The following is a 16,835-nucleotide window of genomic DNA, read 5'->3' as shown; positions in this document are numbered from 1 at the left end:
TCCTGCAATTTCTCAGTATAAAAGAGTCACCAAATGTCTTCCTAATTTACTTATATAATGACTGATTAAATCTCGTTCAGACACACATTTGACATTTCCAAACGATGACTCTGTTTGTGGCCACAGTCCCAAGCGCTTTGTTGGCTGGTGACTCTACACCAAAGCAGCCCTGTGAAAGGAGTGATATTTCGTCCACTCTCAAAAATGTTATGTCCAAATTCAATTCTTTGTGAATCAGATGGTGTCAAGTCTTTGCTTGGCATCATTTGAAAGCAGCTCCCACTCTTCAAAAACAATCCCCTCCTTAAATGAAGGGACTTCATCTTCTGTAATGATGACAGCGATACAGATGTTAGCCATTGCTTCACTGCCATCCTCTGTCAGCCAGTGAAATTTAAAGCTCTTAAAGCTGACCTCTGTATCAAATGGATAGTTTGTTAACCACGTGAGCAGAATGGTTCTATGTCAATCTGTCAGCCGGTCTGTCGTTCTGCCACTTTGGGCCTGACTGAAATGTCCATGATGCCCAGCGGATGAAACATTTTGTTGATCCCCTGACATTTAGCACCACCATTAGGTCAACTTAATCACTTATCCTCTGAAATTGGCAAACAATTTGTACAGGCATTCATGTTTCCTAAACTATGTATGCTAATGCTTAGTTGATCCCTTGACTTTTCATTTTGTGCTATCATGAGTTTGACATTTATGATTTTCAGGGAAATGTTTTAACAATTATTGGATGGCTTGTTGACAAGTTTGATACCACTCTCATATCTCTGCATTACATATGAAGCTAGAGCCAGGAGGCAGTTAGGTTAGCATAAAGAATGGAAGCAGTGGGAAACAGCTAGCCTGGCTCTGTCTACAGGTTTAAAAAATTCGGCCTAGCAGCACCTCATACAGTTGCTAATTAACACCTTATATCTCATTATTTTTTTCCGCCTCCTGCTTCATGCTTCCCTTCATCTTTATTCTAAGCTAAGCTAATCCAGGGCTCTCAAGTTTTGAAGACCAGCAAGAGTGACATTCTATCCGCATGGTGACTAATGATGCATGGGGGTCTGGGGGTCCTCCCCCAGAAACTTTTGAGCATTAAACACTTAATTTCCTGCATTCTGGTGAATTTGTATGCACTTATTTCTACCTTTTTCTGAATCAATTTATGCTGGAAATAACTTTATGTAAAGGGAAACATAGATTATAATCCAAATATAAAAACAAAATGGAATATATTGCAATAAGGCTCTCAGGCATTCTGTAACGCTTTCATATTGCTTTTATATTTGAGTCACCACACACGTCGCCTAGGCATCATTTACTCTTCCCTTCTCTTTTGCATCTTTTGTTGAGGAAGTAACCTCCTTAAATGTGCATATGACAATTATTCACCTCAGTGATACATTAATTCATTTTAATTTATTAATAAACCCCTGGACTGTAATATTGTTAAGTTTCAGCAAGATTTCTGCTCATGTTCAAAACGTGCACATTCAAAATATATCTGTGTTCTCTGAGATTTGGAGGAGTCGTGATATTTTGATATATTTATATTATAAGGGAAAATTTAATAGGGCCATTTTTGATCCTCAGAGGCTCCATGCAGAGCTTTCGCCGTAGCCTACGTACAGTAAGTGGCCTGAAGTTTATACTTGTACGTTGGTGTGTGTGCGTCGATCTCAGCAGGGCGTGCGTGTGTGGTAGACAAAGTGAGAGAGTGATGGCGATTAGCTTCGGAGCAAGTACCAAAGTGTCTCCCCTGTGCTTTCTGACCACAGTGGGAATCTGTAGCAGGGAAAGTTAACCCTCTCCTTGATTTCATGTTGTTTATGGAGAACCAGGAAATGTGTAGGGGGAAATGCAACGCTACCAAGCCACAGCCGAGGGACGTGCGTTGCCGCGAAGTGTAGTTACATTTTTCGAGAGGTGCACATCAGGCTACAGCATAGGGTCTGTGTCTCCAAGTACTTTCGTACATTGCCACGCCGTTGTTTTAACGCAGAAGCATAAATCATGTTTTAGAGGTGAAGGCTTTCCCTTCCTTCCTCTCCCTTCCTGATTAATTATGTCTTCTCAGGACCTTGAGCAGTGAGCTGATCATGAATTTTTTTGGTCTGGACTCACATGTTGGGCGCACACACACCTCAGCTCTCATGCGTCTCATGTCACTGCCTCCGGGACCATCACTGAGAATGGATTGCCAGGGTGCCAGCACTAAATAAAAATGTTGAAATATTTAAACATCAGATCATTACTACATTTACCATGGAATTACACATGCTCATTTTATATTCCCCTCGATATAAGCATACATGTGTCTGCATGAACGTGAATAGACTGCAATATGTGTATTCATGTTTAAGCGTGTGTGTGTGAATGTGTGTGTGTGTGTGTGTGTGAATGTGTGTGTGTGTGCGTGTGTGAATGCATGTGTGTGTGAATGTGTGTGTGTATGCATGTGTGTGCGTGCGTGTTCACAGCTGCTGTTTCTTGGACATTGCCCTGGAACACCCTCATCCCCTCCCTGCAGCTTGGATCAATACATATACTGTTTAAATTGAATGCATTATGTTAATCATATCACAGTCAAATGGCATAGCTGACTGCTTTACGGCCCCTCCTGCACATGCTGTTACATAACAAGCCATTACATAACAAGCAGTCCTTGTAGAAAGTGGGTAAAATACACCTCTGGGATTTAAAATTTTATACTGATATACATTTTCTGAGGAGTATTTGCAGGACAATTTTAAACAACCTATAGAGTAAAAAGTTTCTCTCTGTTAAATCTTACTTTAAATACAGAGTTAGGTTAGTCTACGCCTAAGGATCCCAGATTTGAGCAGAGGGCTGCTTTTTGACTATATTTAGGGTTGGCAGTGTTACTTTAAAAATGTATTCTGATACAATTACTACCTATTTAAAAAAAAAAATTCCTTAACCTAGTAATCACAATTTTTACTAAATATATCGGCAATCTGATTCTGTCTTTTTTTTGTAACGTAAAGGGGCTGTACTCGAAATACTGAAGAAAAAAAAAACAGCGGGCTGGTATTACGTCAACATAACTCTTACAGACCATTCCTAATACGTGAAATAGTAGTTTTTTCACAGCCACATGCACTAACATGTAGGGCTGGGCGATATGGGGAAAGTCAAACATCACAATATTTTTGACCAAATACCTCGATATCGATACCACAACGATATTGTAGTGTTGACTATTGGTGCTTTCACAAAATATTTACACAATGAGATTTTTGATAAATAATCCTCAGTAATGTGGATATAATGACTAAGTGGGTAAAGGCAACTAATAGTTAACAGTTACAACAGTCTTGTAAGTTCAGAAAATGACATCACTTTACTGTAAGGCAGCCTTTAAAACCAGGAAAAGACAACACTTATGCCATATTACGATATTACGATATCCAAAATCTAAGACGATATCTAGTCTCATATCACAAAATCGATATATTGCCCAGCTCTACTAACATGCACACATGGCTGAACCAGCAATCAAAACAAAGAACATTTTACACGCATGCACGCGCGCGCACACAGCAATTGTCATTCTCTGCTCAGGACGCTATTACTCCACTGTATCTTTACATAAAAAACATTCGTTTGATGCTATATAAATGTACTGAATATCAAGTACAGAACCTTAAAAACGGACCACAGTTACCTTTTTTTGTATCCTCATAATGTAACGCCTTTCTATGTATTCCGTTACTCCCCAAACCTGACAATATTGCATTTACATATTTTTTGCATTAATGTGATGGAGTACCATGATTTTTCAGGGATTTCTTTTTTATTCAGTAATTTAAATTAAAGCACACCACACAATGCTTCATTTATCATATGCTTTTTGGCTTTCTTGCCTTCATCAGGGTGGTATCTGAGGACATTTCCAGTTTCCTTAAATACAACACAACTTTATCATCATTCTTGTTAAGAAAATTGTTAATTTACTGGATTAACCCAAAATCATATGGTTATTGGCTCTATAAAATGGTTTATCAAATGGCTTTCTATGAATCATACAATAGCGTGCACATATCCCAATATAAAATTACATAAACCATAATATAGAAAATCAATTGTTTTGGGTTACACTGCAGTAGTCAGATCATGCTCAGTTGTTATGAAAGAGTCCAATGTCTGCCAAAAAAACACTAACAACCACAAAATAACACCATCCCCACAATCTCGCACCACACCACCAGGCAAGATGGATTCATGCTGTTTATATTAATCAGACCAGACAATGTTTTCTTGCCTCTTCGATCGTCTGGTTTTGGTGAGCACATGGCCAATGTAGCCTCATCGTCTTGGTTTCAATCCACCTTACTCTGCTGTTGTTGCGAGGTTCATCAAGTTGTGTTTTCAGAGAAGTCTTTCTGTTGTTTTCACTATTGCACTGAGCTGTTATTTGATCATCAGCCTTGAGCTTAATAGCAATGGTGAATGGATCACAGAAGTATTTAATATCATTGCTGGTTTGATTGGGCATATTGGTAAACCTTAATAAAACGAAATGTTATTATTTTTTATAAATTGGGCTTAATGTTGCTTAATTACTTTTTTTTTTTTTAAGATGCATAAATCATAGTATGTTCTGATTGTTTTTACTTTCTGTTCTCATAACATTGTGTAATCACAAATTATCCTTGGCAATAGTTTTATTTCATTTTGTCATAGTTTTAGGTGATTAAGCCACATTAATCTCATTGGTTAATTGGATTTTTAATAGAAGGTTTTGTTTCATATATTGTGCAATAGTGTGTTTCTAACCAAAGCATACCCTCATGATCGATGGCCCTTGGTTATGATTTTATCATCTTCCAACTTGATTTTGCCCCCATTTTTTTGTGGCTTTTTTTGTAATTCGATTTTCAAACTTCCTAATTTTCTAACGACAATCTTTTTATGTAAAGCCTTTTAGAATGAGCTTGAACCGCTCTTATGTCTGAATACTATGTCTCTACGAACTTTTGGACACTGTGTGCAAGACCCCCATGAGGGCATTGTCCCTGAACATGAAACCACCTCATCAGACACAAACAATCAAATTACATTCATAGTTGCTTAAATTACACTCCTGGTGCCATCTTAAGTAGGGAATTAGTTGTAGAGAAGCGGCTGAACCTGATGATCTTGTCTGTGTGATTTAATATTTTGAGTTGCTGCTATTTGATTTGCTGATTGGAGGAGCTTTACCTGCTGACACATATCTGTTTGTATTATTCTTAACATTCCTTTATAAGTCCCAGTAAATCTTTTGTTAAAACCTTTTTGTTTCTCTGTCTCTGTCACGTGCACATGTACTGCGGCTTCTTACCCTTCCCTTCTCATCTCGTCAGGAGATCCAGCAGCAGTCAGTTAAGGAGCCCTATGGACTCAATCTGTCTGAGTTTCCTGCTGAGAAAGACCTGCACATTTATGAAAGGTAATAAACACAAGGCTGACACACACATGCACTGTTTGATATTAAAATGAATGCACACATTTTAAAATGGTCGGCCACAGTGTATAGGGCTCTAACAATATTTTAAGTTACTATTTTACTACTTAAGATAATGTAATGTAGTCATTGAGTTATAGGCAAGCGAAAGCATGTTGTGCTTTTACTACAGAACTCAGTTCTAAGGGATGAGAAACTCACACACTTAGTGACCTATTGACCTATGACCTATTAGGTAAACTTCTAACTTTAATGCAGTCCAATGCATAAGCTCAGCCATAAATTCTAACTTCACAGATATAATGTTCAATTTTTAATTAACACTGACAGAGAGGTATTAAGTTAATATATGTATTATACATATGTTTATTAGTAAGGTTGTAGCTTGCAGGGGTGTTGAACTAGACTGCATAATATTGAGAGGTGTTTCTAATGGTTTGCTGATTGGTTGTTGTAAGCCAGAGAAAATAACACAAACAAACAAACACTGAGTATTTGTCGTGTCATATGTACCAACTCAAGCTGCCTTCTGTGTGTTTTAGTTTTTTTGCCTTAGAGCAGTCCGTGTCAGCAGCCCCCTCAGGGTGATATCGGTCATTTTGCAAAAGGGACATTGTCAACTCTGCCCTGCTGTGTGCATTACATTTCTGACCTCACTGCTTTTTGTCCCCCTCTCCCTTCCTTCACCCCCCAAGTTTAATTTCCTGTCTGTCCTTTCTATTTCATGTTGTCCTTTCTCCCTGTTTGCTCCCAACCATGTTGATGAGCTACAGTGAATAGCTGCCGTCAGAACGAACACAACTATCTGTTCTTTGGACGCAAACTGCACGTTTGATACTGTGTGATGCATTTAATGGAGCGTTAATAGCTTGCTGCCACTGTGCAAACCCACTGAGGATAACTGGCCCAGTGTATTATTTCAGTAGTCAGTGTATGGTCTTGTCTTTGAAGCAGTATTAACCATTTGTAGATTAACAAGTACACTTTATATTTTAGCAAATACAATCTTTGAGTTCATGAGCGTGGCATATCATAAAAACATAAATCACTGTCGGGACCATTCATTTGAAATTGCACTACATGAACCAAATATGAATAACATGTCGGAGAACACCAGACATGTTGCATTTTCAATATGGAGTAAAAATCTGTGTTGCTCAGAAAGTGTCCTTGCTCTCTATAACTATGTCATTATGTTCAGATGAACTGAAAGCAACTGGTTGAGGAATTATCTATGCATTTGGAGAGATGTAAGAGATCAGTAATGAAAGAAGGGCAGACAGATACTTAAACTAACATCCCCACATTTAAAAAATTATATATAGCCTATACGGTATATAGATATAGTATTGATCATGGCTTTTAGAATGAATGAGATTCACTAGACCTGACATCTCCCCTGTTTGTTTGTTGATGAAAACATTTTGAGGCGTGATTGAAGCAGGAGAATTAAATTAAAAAATGTTGTTCATATCCTCCTGTTGTAGTGGCACATAATGAGAATAAAACTATATTCATTCTCTAGGCTGAAAGTTGGAATGGCTCTAAAGATGTTAGCTGCAGCCAAAGCTCTGCTAATCAGTGCATTAATATTAAATAACCATAAGCAAGAACCAGAGGGGACTCTAAACTGTTTTATATTATTGTGTCTTTGCAAGAGAAAAATATCCTAAGGGGAATTTTTAAGATTTGATGACATTTGATATCCCAACAGATATGTTAAGATCTGTATTGAAAAATACAACCTAAAATGAAAGGGTCCTTTAGAGATTAATTACACGTGACCCAATTACCTTTTTTTAATGGCTCTGCTCATCATGAAGATGGAAGGAGCATTAGGCAGAGACAAACATATGTTTAGTATATGCACATACTGTAGACTTTTGGCGTATTTTGCAGGAATATTTGTCTTTTTCATTTTACGGTTGTTTTTGTCTGCAGGTTTGCACATCTCGGCGAGAGCCAGCACAGGGTGGAAAGAACTGAACACATAAACCTGGCAAACATCATCTGCTTGTGAGTAAAACATGTGACAAATGAACCCAAACACACACACAGACAAAAAGAAAAACCCATATGTACCCAAACTCAATAATCCTCACTCACGTGTGATGTTCAGCATTACGTTGCAATATGGGTTTGTAGTTATAATCCCACCCTTTGAAATACCAAGTCAATTTTATTTATAGGACAGACAGATGTGCAATAGATTGTTGTTGTGTGTACAGAATAGACATTTTTAAATTACAATACAGACAATCCAAATGACAAAATCATACCGAATGTGAACATGTATGAAAAAGATGGATCCAGGAGGATGTCATGCAGCTTCCAGGTGTTGTCAAACAGCTAGAGCCTGAGCCGCACAACATCCAACATAGAGAGAGAGAGAGAGACCCAGTAGCTATGGGACAAGTGAACAAAGTTGCCCGCACTAAGTGTTCTCCAGGGAGGCTTCTAGCTATGTGTTGTTGAATTTCCATCTTTTATAACCATACTTCTTGTCATCCCTACTAATTCAGTCAGTCCACTCCTTCGCCTTCCTACTCGCTGTTGCCGTGACCCAGCAGGCATTTTTTTTCTTGGCCAGATTCGAAATTCAACCACACGTGGGATGGCAATGTGCAGCCATACAGACACATTAGAAATTTCCCTCCTTGTAATTGCTCTCCTTTTTTCTACCTCTAGCTCGCGCTCACACATCCACAGACAGCATCTCAATAACAAAATGCCTTGTCAGGATATCTCTTAATATGCATTCTCTTTTCGCTCTTGGTCTTTATAATTTTCTCTCTCCCTCTCACACATACTGTACATGTCTGCTTTGCAAATGTTGCAATAGAGGGGCTCCAGGCTCCAGTGTTTTATCAGAGAATAGAATAGAGAATAGCTGGCAAGAATTTGCCTTGGTTGTTGGTGCATACAACATTAATATGAAATAAACAAACAATAAATACAGAAAAAAATATGTACATATAACTGTTTAACATTAAGAAACAATAGGAGGTATGGATTAGTGCAGGATGTGCAAAAATGTTGAGGGATGTGCAAAAGTTCAGGATATATAGAATGTGCAGAGGATAGTCCAGGATGTAGGATTAAGAGTCAATGTCAGTGGGGGTCCAGGGCCTTGTTAATAAGGCTGACAGAGGCAGAGAGGAAGAAACGGTTTTTGTGGCGTGAGGTTTTGGTCCTGATGGCCTCCTGCCAGAGGAGAGGAGTTCAAACCGTTTGTGTCCAGGCTGAGAGGAATTGGCCACAATCTTTCTTGACTGCTTCAGGGACCTGAAGGCATGCAGGCCCTGGAGAGATAGCAGATTGCAGCCAATCACCTTCTCAGCAGATGATACACTGCAGTCAGCCCTTGTTCTTGGCGGTGGCAGCAGCGTACCAGATGGTGATGGAGCAGGTGAAGATGGATTCAATGATGGCTGTGTAGAAGTGCACCATCATTGTCTTTGGCAGGGTGAACTTCTTCAGCTGCTGCAGGAAGTACATCCTCTGCTGTGCTTTTTGGATGAGTAAGCTGATGTTCAGCTCCCACTTCAGGTCCTGAGAGATGATGGAGCCCAGGAAGCGAAAGGACTCCGCAGTGTTGAGCGGGTGGGGCTGCGTTCTTCCTAAAGTTGACATCCACCTCCACTGTCTTCAGAGCGTTTAGCTCCAAGTTGTTCTGACTTCACCAGGTCACCAGATGGTTAATCTCTGTACTGTCTCTGTCTGTACACGAAATAAGACGCTCCAGCAGCCAAGAATAGTTCGGGACACAACCCCTACAACCATTTTTTTTACTCTCTAGTTTATGTAGATGTTAAACGAGATAACGTGTTAATTAGTGGGCTTTAGAGGTTATGTTAGGCCAATCTTGTTACCTTTGGTTAGAACCAGGCTAACTGTTTACCCCTGTTTCCAGTCTTTGTGCAAAGCTAAGTGTTCTATAAGGATAAAAGGCATTTTCATAGCAGACAAAAAGTTCTTAGTTTTCCGATTTTTATATACCTATCTATAAAGGCTTGTGTCCAAAAATAAAAGAAAGCAAGTACAATATTTGTAAAGTATTTATATTTTTATGGAGCGCCACTCTGCACAAGAATAGTTTACCAGTCACTCAGCATAGTGGTCTTAAAAATGTACAGCACTTTTAGATAAATGCTACCATCAGCATGCTAACATTGACAATGCTAACATGCTGATGTTTAGCACGTATAATGTTAACCATGTTCATCATCTTAGGTTAGCGTGTAATCATGCTAATGTTACCGGCCTCAGACCTAGGGGTATCTGGGCAGGTACAAGGCCACAGGCTGGATAGCACTGTGGGTTGGAAAGAAGTGGAGATACAGAAATGATGTCTTTCTCAAGCGCTGGATGTTTATTTCTGAGCGCTCAAGCTACCGTCTCCACGGCAACCCACTGCGGTGAAGCAGTGCAATGAAGCGTCATCTACCGGCATGAAGTGACATACATGGAAATGTTATCTTAAATGTAATAAAATAAAAAAAATAGGAGGGGGTAACTGTTTTTTTTAAACTCATATAAGGGCATTTTATCTACCCATTACACTCTCCCCTACTTTAAAAGATGTCTCCTGACATTGAGAACTAAACTGGACTACTGCCTCGAGTGGTACTCACAGACGGTACATCGGTCAACATCTTTTCATTTTTAGGAGTCACAGGTAAGTAATATGAAGGTACGATTGTATGTCAATGTTCATGTCCTGGTCAATGTCAGTTCTACTGTATGTCCATACAGCTGGGGGAGGATAGTAGCACATCTCATAAAACACTGGGTAAGCAGGCATGGAAGAAGGGGTACAGTACATGGAATTTGTTCCCATTCTCCAAGGCTGGTAGGAAGGTTCTCCTGACTGGTCATACATGAAGATGCTTCTGGGTTTGACTGGTCGGGTGCACCTCCTCAGTTGCTGATCTACCTCTCTTACTGTCTGAGGAACAGGCACAACATCTATCTCAGGATCCTGAGGACTACCACTTTCCACAGCCTCATCCCTGTGTTGTTCCGGTCCTTCCACAGCTGGGGACGGATCTACCCTTCTTATATATAAGGGCATTTTATCTACCCATTACACTAACAGTTGCTAATTAGAACTAAACACAAAGTACAGTTGATGCTTGTTGTGGAGACATATCACTCAAAACCACAAATGTCAACCTCATGGTGGTGCTAGATGAAAAGTCAACTGATTACCAAAGTCATCAGGATACATCCTCTGGCAACCATGAATATCTGCATAACATTTTGTGCCAATTTATCCAGTAGATATTGAGGTATCAGAACTGCCTTGCTGTCACTTTGAAAGAAAACCGATCATACAAAAATATTCCTAACAGCCCCTTCCAGTCTCTAAGGATCTGTGCTCCTGTCTTGTAGTTTGTAGTAAAGATAGTGATGCAGCCCAGGTCTGACAGTTAAATTGATTACTCGCTCGTGGGTCGTCTTCTTGTGATGATGATAACATGGAAATTGGTGACCTGAAGAGAGGAGAGGATGTTGGATGCATTTTCTATCCTCTGCTCTAAAAAGGTTGTAAACAGCACTCTAAAGATGGAGTCAAACGCATGACTCTTTGTGGCTCTCATTGAACATGCAACTCTTTTTACAAAAACAAATGTTTGCTCAAAGGAAATGCCATTTTTAATATAGCACAGGTGAACGATATTATACGTCAGAAAAAGGTGGCAGATATACAGATATTGGCTTTGTGTGCAAGAGCAACCTCAGTCAGCAGGGAATTTCAACATCTTTTCATTTTTGTTCAGTTTGCATCTCTCCTCGTAGGCCTATATCTTCAACTTTTGTCACTCTGGCCCTTCCTTAATCCGTCCGTCCATTTCTGTCATCCTTGTGTCCACAGGGTCTGGCAGGTGTGTCTGTTGTTGTGCAACAGTGCTATTCTAAGACACTGTTACAACACCCCAAACGCGCGTTTTCACCATTTGGAGCCCTTTAGTCTGACATCTCCATCTGTGTAGCTCCTCTATTGACCCATCAGGCATAGGTAAAGCAATATTAAATTAAATTTGGTGGGGATAAAACCGGAAAGGATGTGATTACTGTGGCGGATTCCTGTTGAGCAGCATCAGTGAGGTGTGGTGATTTGTTTCCGCCTCAAATTATAATGAGCTTTTAAGTCACAGATCCAGATGAATGGACAGATGTGACTGAGTAAAAAAAGATCAGTCACTTTTAAGTATTCATGTTGTCAAGCTGTAGTGTAATTATGGTCACCTTTACACCTTCTAACCTGGTAGTTAATTCAGCAAGATATTAAAGTGTTTTGAAAATAAAGTTTTAGATTTGAAAAAATGTGGAGACTTAAATGTTACCTCATAATTCTGTGAAAGCATCGGCCATTTGCTAAATGTTCTATTGATCTATTTCTGCAAATGTGACTCCGTAGGAAGGAAACATCCTTGTAGCTGGGGTATTCCCTGATTTACTCTACATTTCACATCACTTGACTTGTATACAGGCTGTAATGATTATCTGCAAGAGCTGCTGAAATGTCAGCTGTGTGTGAAGTGTCAACCCAAGTCAACAGACAGAACACAAATCAAGACAATGGTCTGTTTCACAGAGCAAAACCTTTGTATTTGTTACCTGATCGAGATGAACGTAAAGACTAATTAAATAGTCTGTGTTGCCTTCTTTCTGAAGCTTTTGATACAAAGTGCCTAAACTAAGAGACGGTGAATCAACATCATTTTCTCCTGGTGTAATAGCACTTAGACTATATCCTTGACATTCCACTTCCGGGATTGCTCCAGTGCCACAGGAAATTCAGCCGGATGCATGTATTTTTGCCGATTTCTTTTTTTGTTGGAATTTTAAACTCTGGTCGATTTATGAGGACTATGATTAACTGCTCCTCAGATCTCTGCAAGGTAAATCCAGACAGCTAGCTAGACTATCTGTCCAATCTGAGTTTTCTCTTGCACGACTATTTTGCAGCGGCTCTGTCCAGCGCTTAGCACCACTCCAAGGTGATTGTGATTGGTTTAAAGAAATGCCAATAAACCAGAGCACATTTGTCTCCCATCCCGGAATGCTATGTGGACAAGCCAGACCCTCCTCCGCTCCGCAGCGTGTGGATGGTCTGGCAAAGCGAGACTAAATGGCACTTAACTGGACCACCAGCTGTTATCTTAATGAAACAATTCCTAAATACAAATGTGCGCTACATTTGGATGGAAACCTGGCTTCAGCCTGTCCAAAAACACAAACAAACGTGATAAACCATATGTTTAACCTTCTCAGCCTCTTGGTCGTCTTGTGACGGTGCATCTTTGGTTTCAAGTTGGGTGCCTGGACCCCAGAATACCTAAATTCATAATTTAAAAGCGTCCTCCATCTACCGGAGCTTCTGTTGTTACTTTGATACAGCCAATAACCAAGGAGGTGCATTTGTAATGCAACCATGTGTCTGAGCACCTGCTCACCTGGGCCTCAGCTGCTGTTGAACTAGCTGACTGAGTGGATAACCTGACTAGCACGCAGTTGATAAATCTCCCCTTAAGATTATGACGAGACATGCTTTACAGTCTAGTTTCTGCGGAAATATGAGTGATTCTACCTTAAAAGCACCCATCTCTGCAATCCTTGTGTTTCCATTATGAGTCCTCTTAATGACTCAGGCGTCCGGTATACTCACCGCAGCTGACCTGTCGTGCGCAAATGTGACGTCATGGGAGCGCCATAACTATTTATACTGCACTAGTTGCAGTCTTCTCCTGAACAGAGATGTCGCTAATGAGGAAAGGCTACCGACTTTGCTATTTCTACGGACTAGAAGAACAAGAAAAAGGTCAACAACGGTAGAACTGGCAGCAGCATTGACATCAATGTTTCGATTTGATTCGATGACCTACTTCGTCGGATCAAGCCTTTCATTCACCATAAAAGAACTCATCTTAACCCAGTGAGTTTACAAGAGAGACTTGCGGTCACTCTGAGAGTCCTGGCATCCGGTTTCCCTCAAACTCGTCCATGCTTCCTGTTTCCACTTTATCGTGTGCCGCTGAAAAAAATAGTGGTACACAATCTCTGGTCACGCACTCAAAATCCTGGCGCCCCAGCGAGATCTTTGTCATTTTCACGTCACATTGGTGTGCGACCGGTCGGCTGCAGCGACTGTAAAAAGGCCTTCACTCTCTCCAGCACATTTTCACAAGATGTTGTTTGTTGGATTAAAACATTTTTCTAGTCTTTAGTGCATTTTTTAAAATATTTTGTACTGTGTAACTATAGATTACTGTATACTAATTATACTATATTCTCCACAACAGCCATTATTTGAACATGCTTCTGCCTCTGTCTTTCTCCCTCCTCCTTATTGTTCCTTTCTCTCAGAGAGCCCGTTTCCTGCTTCCCAGAGGACAGCATCTATGGCGTTTCTCCCCCGCAGGTCGACAGAGAAAGCCGCGAGGAGTTTGAGAGCCATGTGATGACTGGTCAGGGTCAGGTGAGGGTGCTGTGCAGGGACGACATGTTGATGTACAGGGAGTACGTCAAGAACAGATATATGTGAGACACAGACATCAAGAACTGGATCTCTGTTACCGATGTGTAAATCCAGATTATCAGATCCAATGCTAGGAGTATACTGTCCATAATGTTGTATTTACAACCCATGTGTCCTGAATTTGGACTCAACTATGCGGGTTGATTTATTTTTATTTTTTAACTAAGTCGTGTGTGTTTTACAGTCATAGCTTCAAATGTTATTCAGTTATGTCAGTTTTGTTTTTATTCATTCAGACATGCCTCAACAGGCTACCTATATGGTGCTTTTTATTTGTTCTATGTTTTTGTTCCATTTAAATTTAGATTGAAACTCTTTTAATTAAATTTATTTAACTAAATGTTTGTTTTGAATGTGTAAATTTATAAAAATGTTGACTCTTAAAGGTCCCATATTATGCTAATTTTCAGGTTCATACGTATTTTGGGTTTCTACTAAAAGTAGTTTAAGTGCTTTTATGTTCAAATCTCTTTTTGAAATTCTCAGTTTTAGCGCCTGTCTCTTTAAGCCCCCCTCTCAAAAAAAAAACAGTCTGTACTGATTGGTCAGCATTTCCTGGTCTTCCGCATCTGCACTCTCGGTGTCTCTGCACCATCATTGCAGCCGGGGAATGACTGTAACAGCACAGTAGCAGCATTTTCCACCTACATATAGCATATTATAGTTGTGACATCACAATCGTACGAAAGTCCTGACGGCTCGTTTATAGGCACAGTTTCTGAATATGGGCTGTGTGCATTTCTCTATGGATTGAGCATTTTGATACTTTCACAGTATTTATATAGCACCTCGACCTGCTTTATAATAAAAAGACATGATATAGTTTTTTTTTACAATATGGGATCTTTAAGTATTTTGAATCTTAAATGTTATAAACAATATTATTATATAATATAATTACTAAGATGGCAGGCCCAGAGATTATGATGACTGATTCTTTAAATTGCACCTCAGATGTGCTTTGAGTTTTGATCTTTGTTTTTAATTTATTCTGTTTAACCATTGTGCCATGACGGGGATATACATTGTTTTCCCTAAATTGCTCTCAAAAAACAATTTGAAACAATTGGCTTGCATAACTTAAGTCATGTACTGTAAATGTATATCCAGGTTGTTTGCCTTTTTTCTCCCATCACTTGATACTTTGATATTGTGGGTTTTATCAGACCTCATTCTTAGTTTGCAAAGCTGCACACCGATTTAGTTTTGTCTAAATGCATTTATTTAATGTCATCTGATTATGACCGGTAGTTCTAAATTAAACATGTATTTACAGTATAAACATGATGTGACATTTGATTGATTGATTGATTCTACACTGTCCTTTTCCCTCTTTGCTCCTCTTCATATATGTCTGTGCTCTATTGTTCACAAAAATGATTATTAATCCTTTCATGCAGCTTCTATAAGTGTTCTTCATCCCTCCCACTCTCTACTATTGTCTGTCACATTTCTTTTTCATGTATTTTACTTAAAAAAAAGTCTCTCACCTCTTAATCTGTGTGCTTCAGTCCTCTTTTGTTGTTTGTCCCCATTTGTAAAATCAAGACTGTGATCCCTGCAGCGAAGCAGTTACAGTGGGTCAGACACATTTATAAGACAATGTGACTGTTCCTTTTGTGAGTGATTCACTCATTTGATTTTTTCAGGTGCGATAGTGTGTCTGAGTGAATACAACTGCTTCTTTTGTGAGAAGTAGACGTTTTTGGGTAAATTGAGGTGTTGTTTCTTGCGGCAGCATGGTGGCCCAATGATTAGCACTGTGGCCTCACAGCAAGAAGGTTCTGGGTTTGAATCCAGGTCATTCCAGGCCTTTCTGTGTGGAGTTTGTATGTTCTCCCCATGTTTGCGTGGGTTCCTGCAGGTGCTCCAGTTTCCCCCACCATCAAAAAACACATACTAGGTTCTCCAGTCAGTGCCCTTGATGAAGGTACTGGCTCAGATCTGGAATTGGTCCCCGGGCGCTGTGAATGGCTGCCCACTGCTCCATTGAGGGATGGGTTAAATGCAGAGAATGAATTTCGCTACATGTATTAGACAATAAATAACCTTTACAGTAAATGTATCCCTGTGATATGTTCATTCAGCTGTCAAAGATTTCATCCCCATTTTCCAACGCACTAGTCTTCTACTGCGCATCCATTTTCCTCTCAACCTGTTGAACCATAACCATCCACTATACTGTACTATCTTCCATGATTAGATATTAATTTTCTCTGTCTCTGTTGCTTCATTATTGGCCTATTCTCGTTCTAATTAAAGACATCAGTTTTTCCTGAGTAAGTATCTTTATAGGGGATTAATGTAAAGGGTATGTTTGTGTACGAGCATGTGTGTACTCTTGAAAATGAGAGCACTGCTGTCTGTATCTGCCGGCTGTGGGACTGTATGGGGTTAGGGGCTGTTTTGAAGGGAAAAGAGATCTTTGTGTAAGGCCCTGATTTTCCTCATGCTTTTATGTTTCTAATGGCTGGTGTCTCATTACATTGAAACCTCTCAGCACACATGGGTATTGATGAATAACTGTATCTAGTCACTGATATTTTTGGGGGCAGCTCGTTTTTGGTTTTCCACAAAAATAACTGAATGCGTTTGTGTGGTGCAGTGCTTCTATCTAAGTGGACATTGTTTGGTTTAGTCCATCATAGACAATTGGAAATGATTCTGAGATGTATTTTGGTCCTGTGTGTGGTTAGGTGTCCGCCTAGGTCTCTGACATGAGTCACTAGGCACTTCATGTGACCACTTAGCTTATGAATGTAGACAACCCCCTCTCCACTGACAAAAGGTGGCCAAACAGCTGTTGCCTGGAAACCAAAA

The 16,835-nt window shown here is 39.8% G+C and overlaps 1 protein-coding gene across 2 annotated transcripts in view; it reads left to right on the top strand.

The window, feature by feature from the left end:
- The window catches only part of fig4a (FIG4 phosphoinositide 5-phosphatase a), a 56,065-nt gene extending 39,989 nt beyond the window's left edge, over nucleotides 1-16,076 (top strand). Inside the window, exons 22-24 of one of the 2 annotated variants that reach the window (XM_078274270.1) lie at nucleotides 5,370-5,455; nucleotides 7,412-7,486; nucleotides 13,844-16,076. In XM_078274270.1, the coding sequence (XP_078130396.1) occupies nucleotides 5,370-5,455; nucleotides 7,412-7,486; nucleotides 13,844-14,021 (339 nt within the window). In that variant the 3' untranslated portion in view covers nucleotides 14,022-16,076. The other variant, XM_078274269.1, reaches the window with a different exon arrangement.
- The last annotated feature ends 759 nt before the right edge of the window (nucleotides 16,077-16,835 follow it).

This window comes from Sander vitreus, chromosome 18, assembly GCF_031162955.1.
Source record: "Sander vitreus isolate 19-12246 chromosome 18, sanVit1, whole genome shotgun sequence".
Taxonomy (NCBI): domain Eukaryota; kingdom Metazoa; phylum Chordata; class Actinopteri; order Perciformes; family Percidae; genus Sander; species Sander vitreus.
The sequence above is the reverse complement of the archived record's forward strand: the minus strand, read 5'-3'. Positions and strand labels throughout refer to the sequence as shown.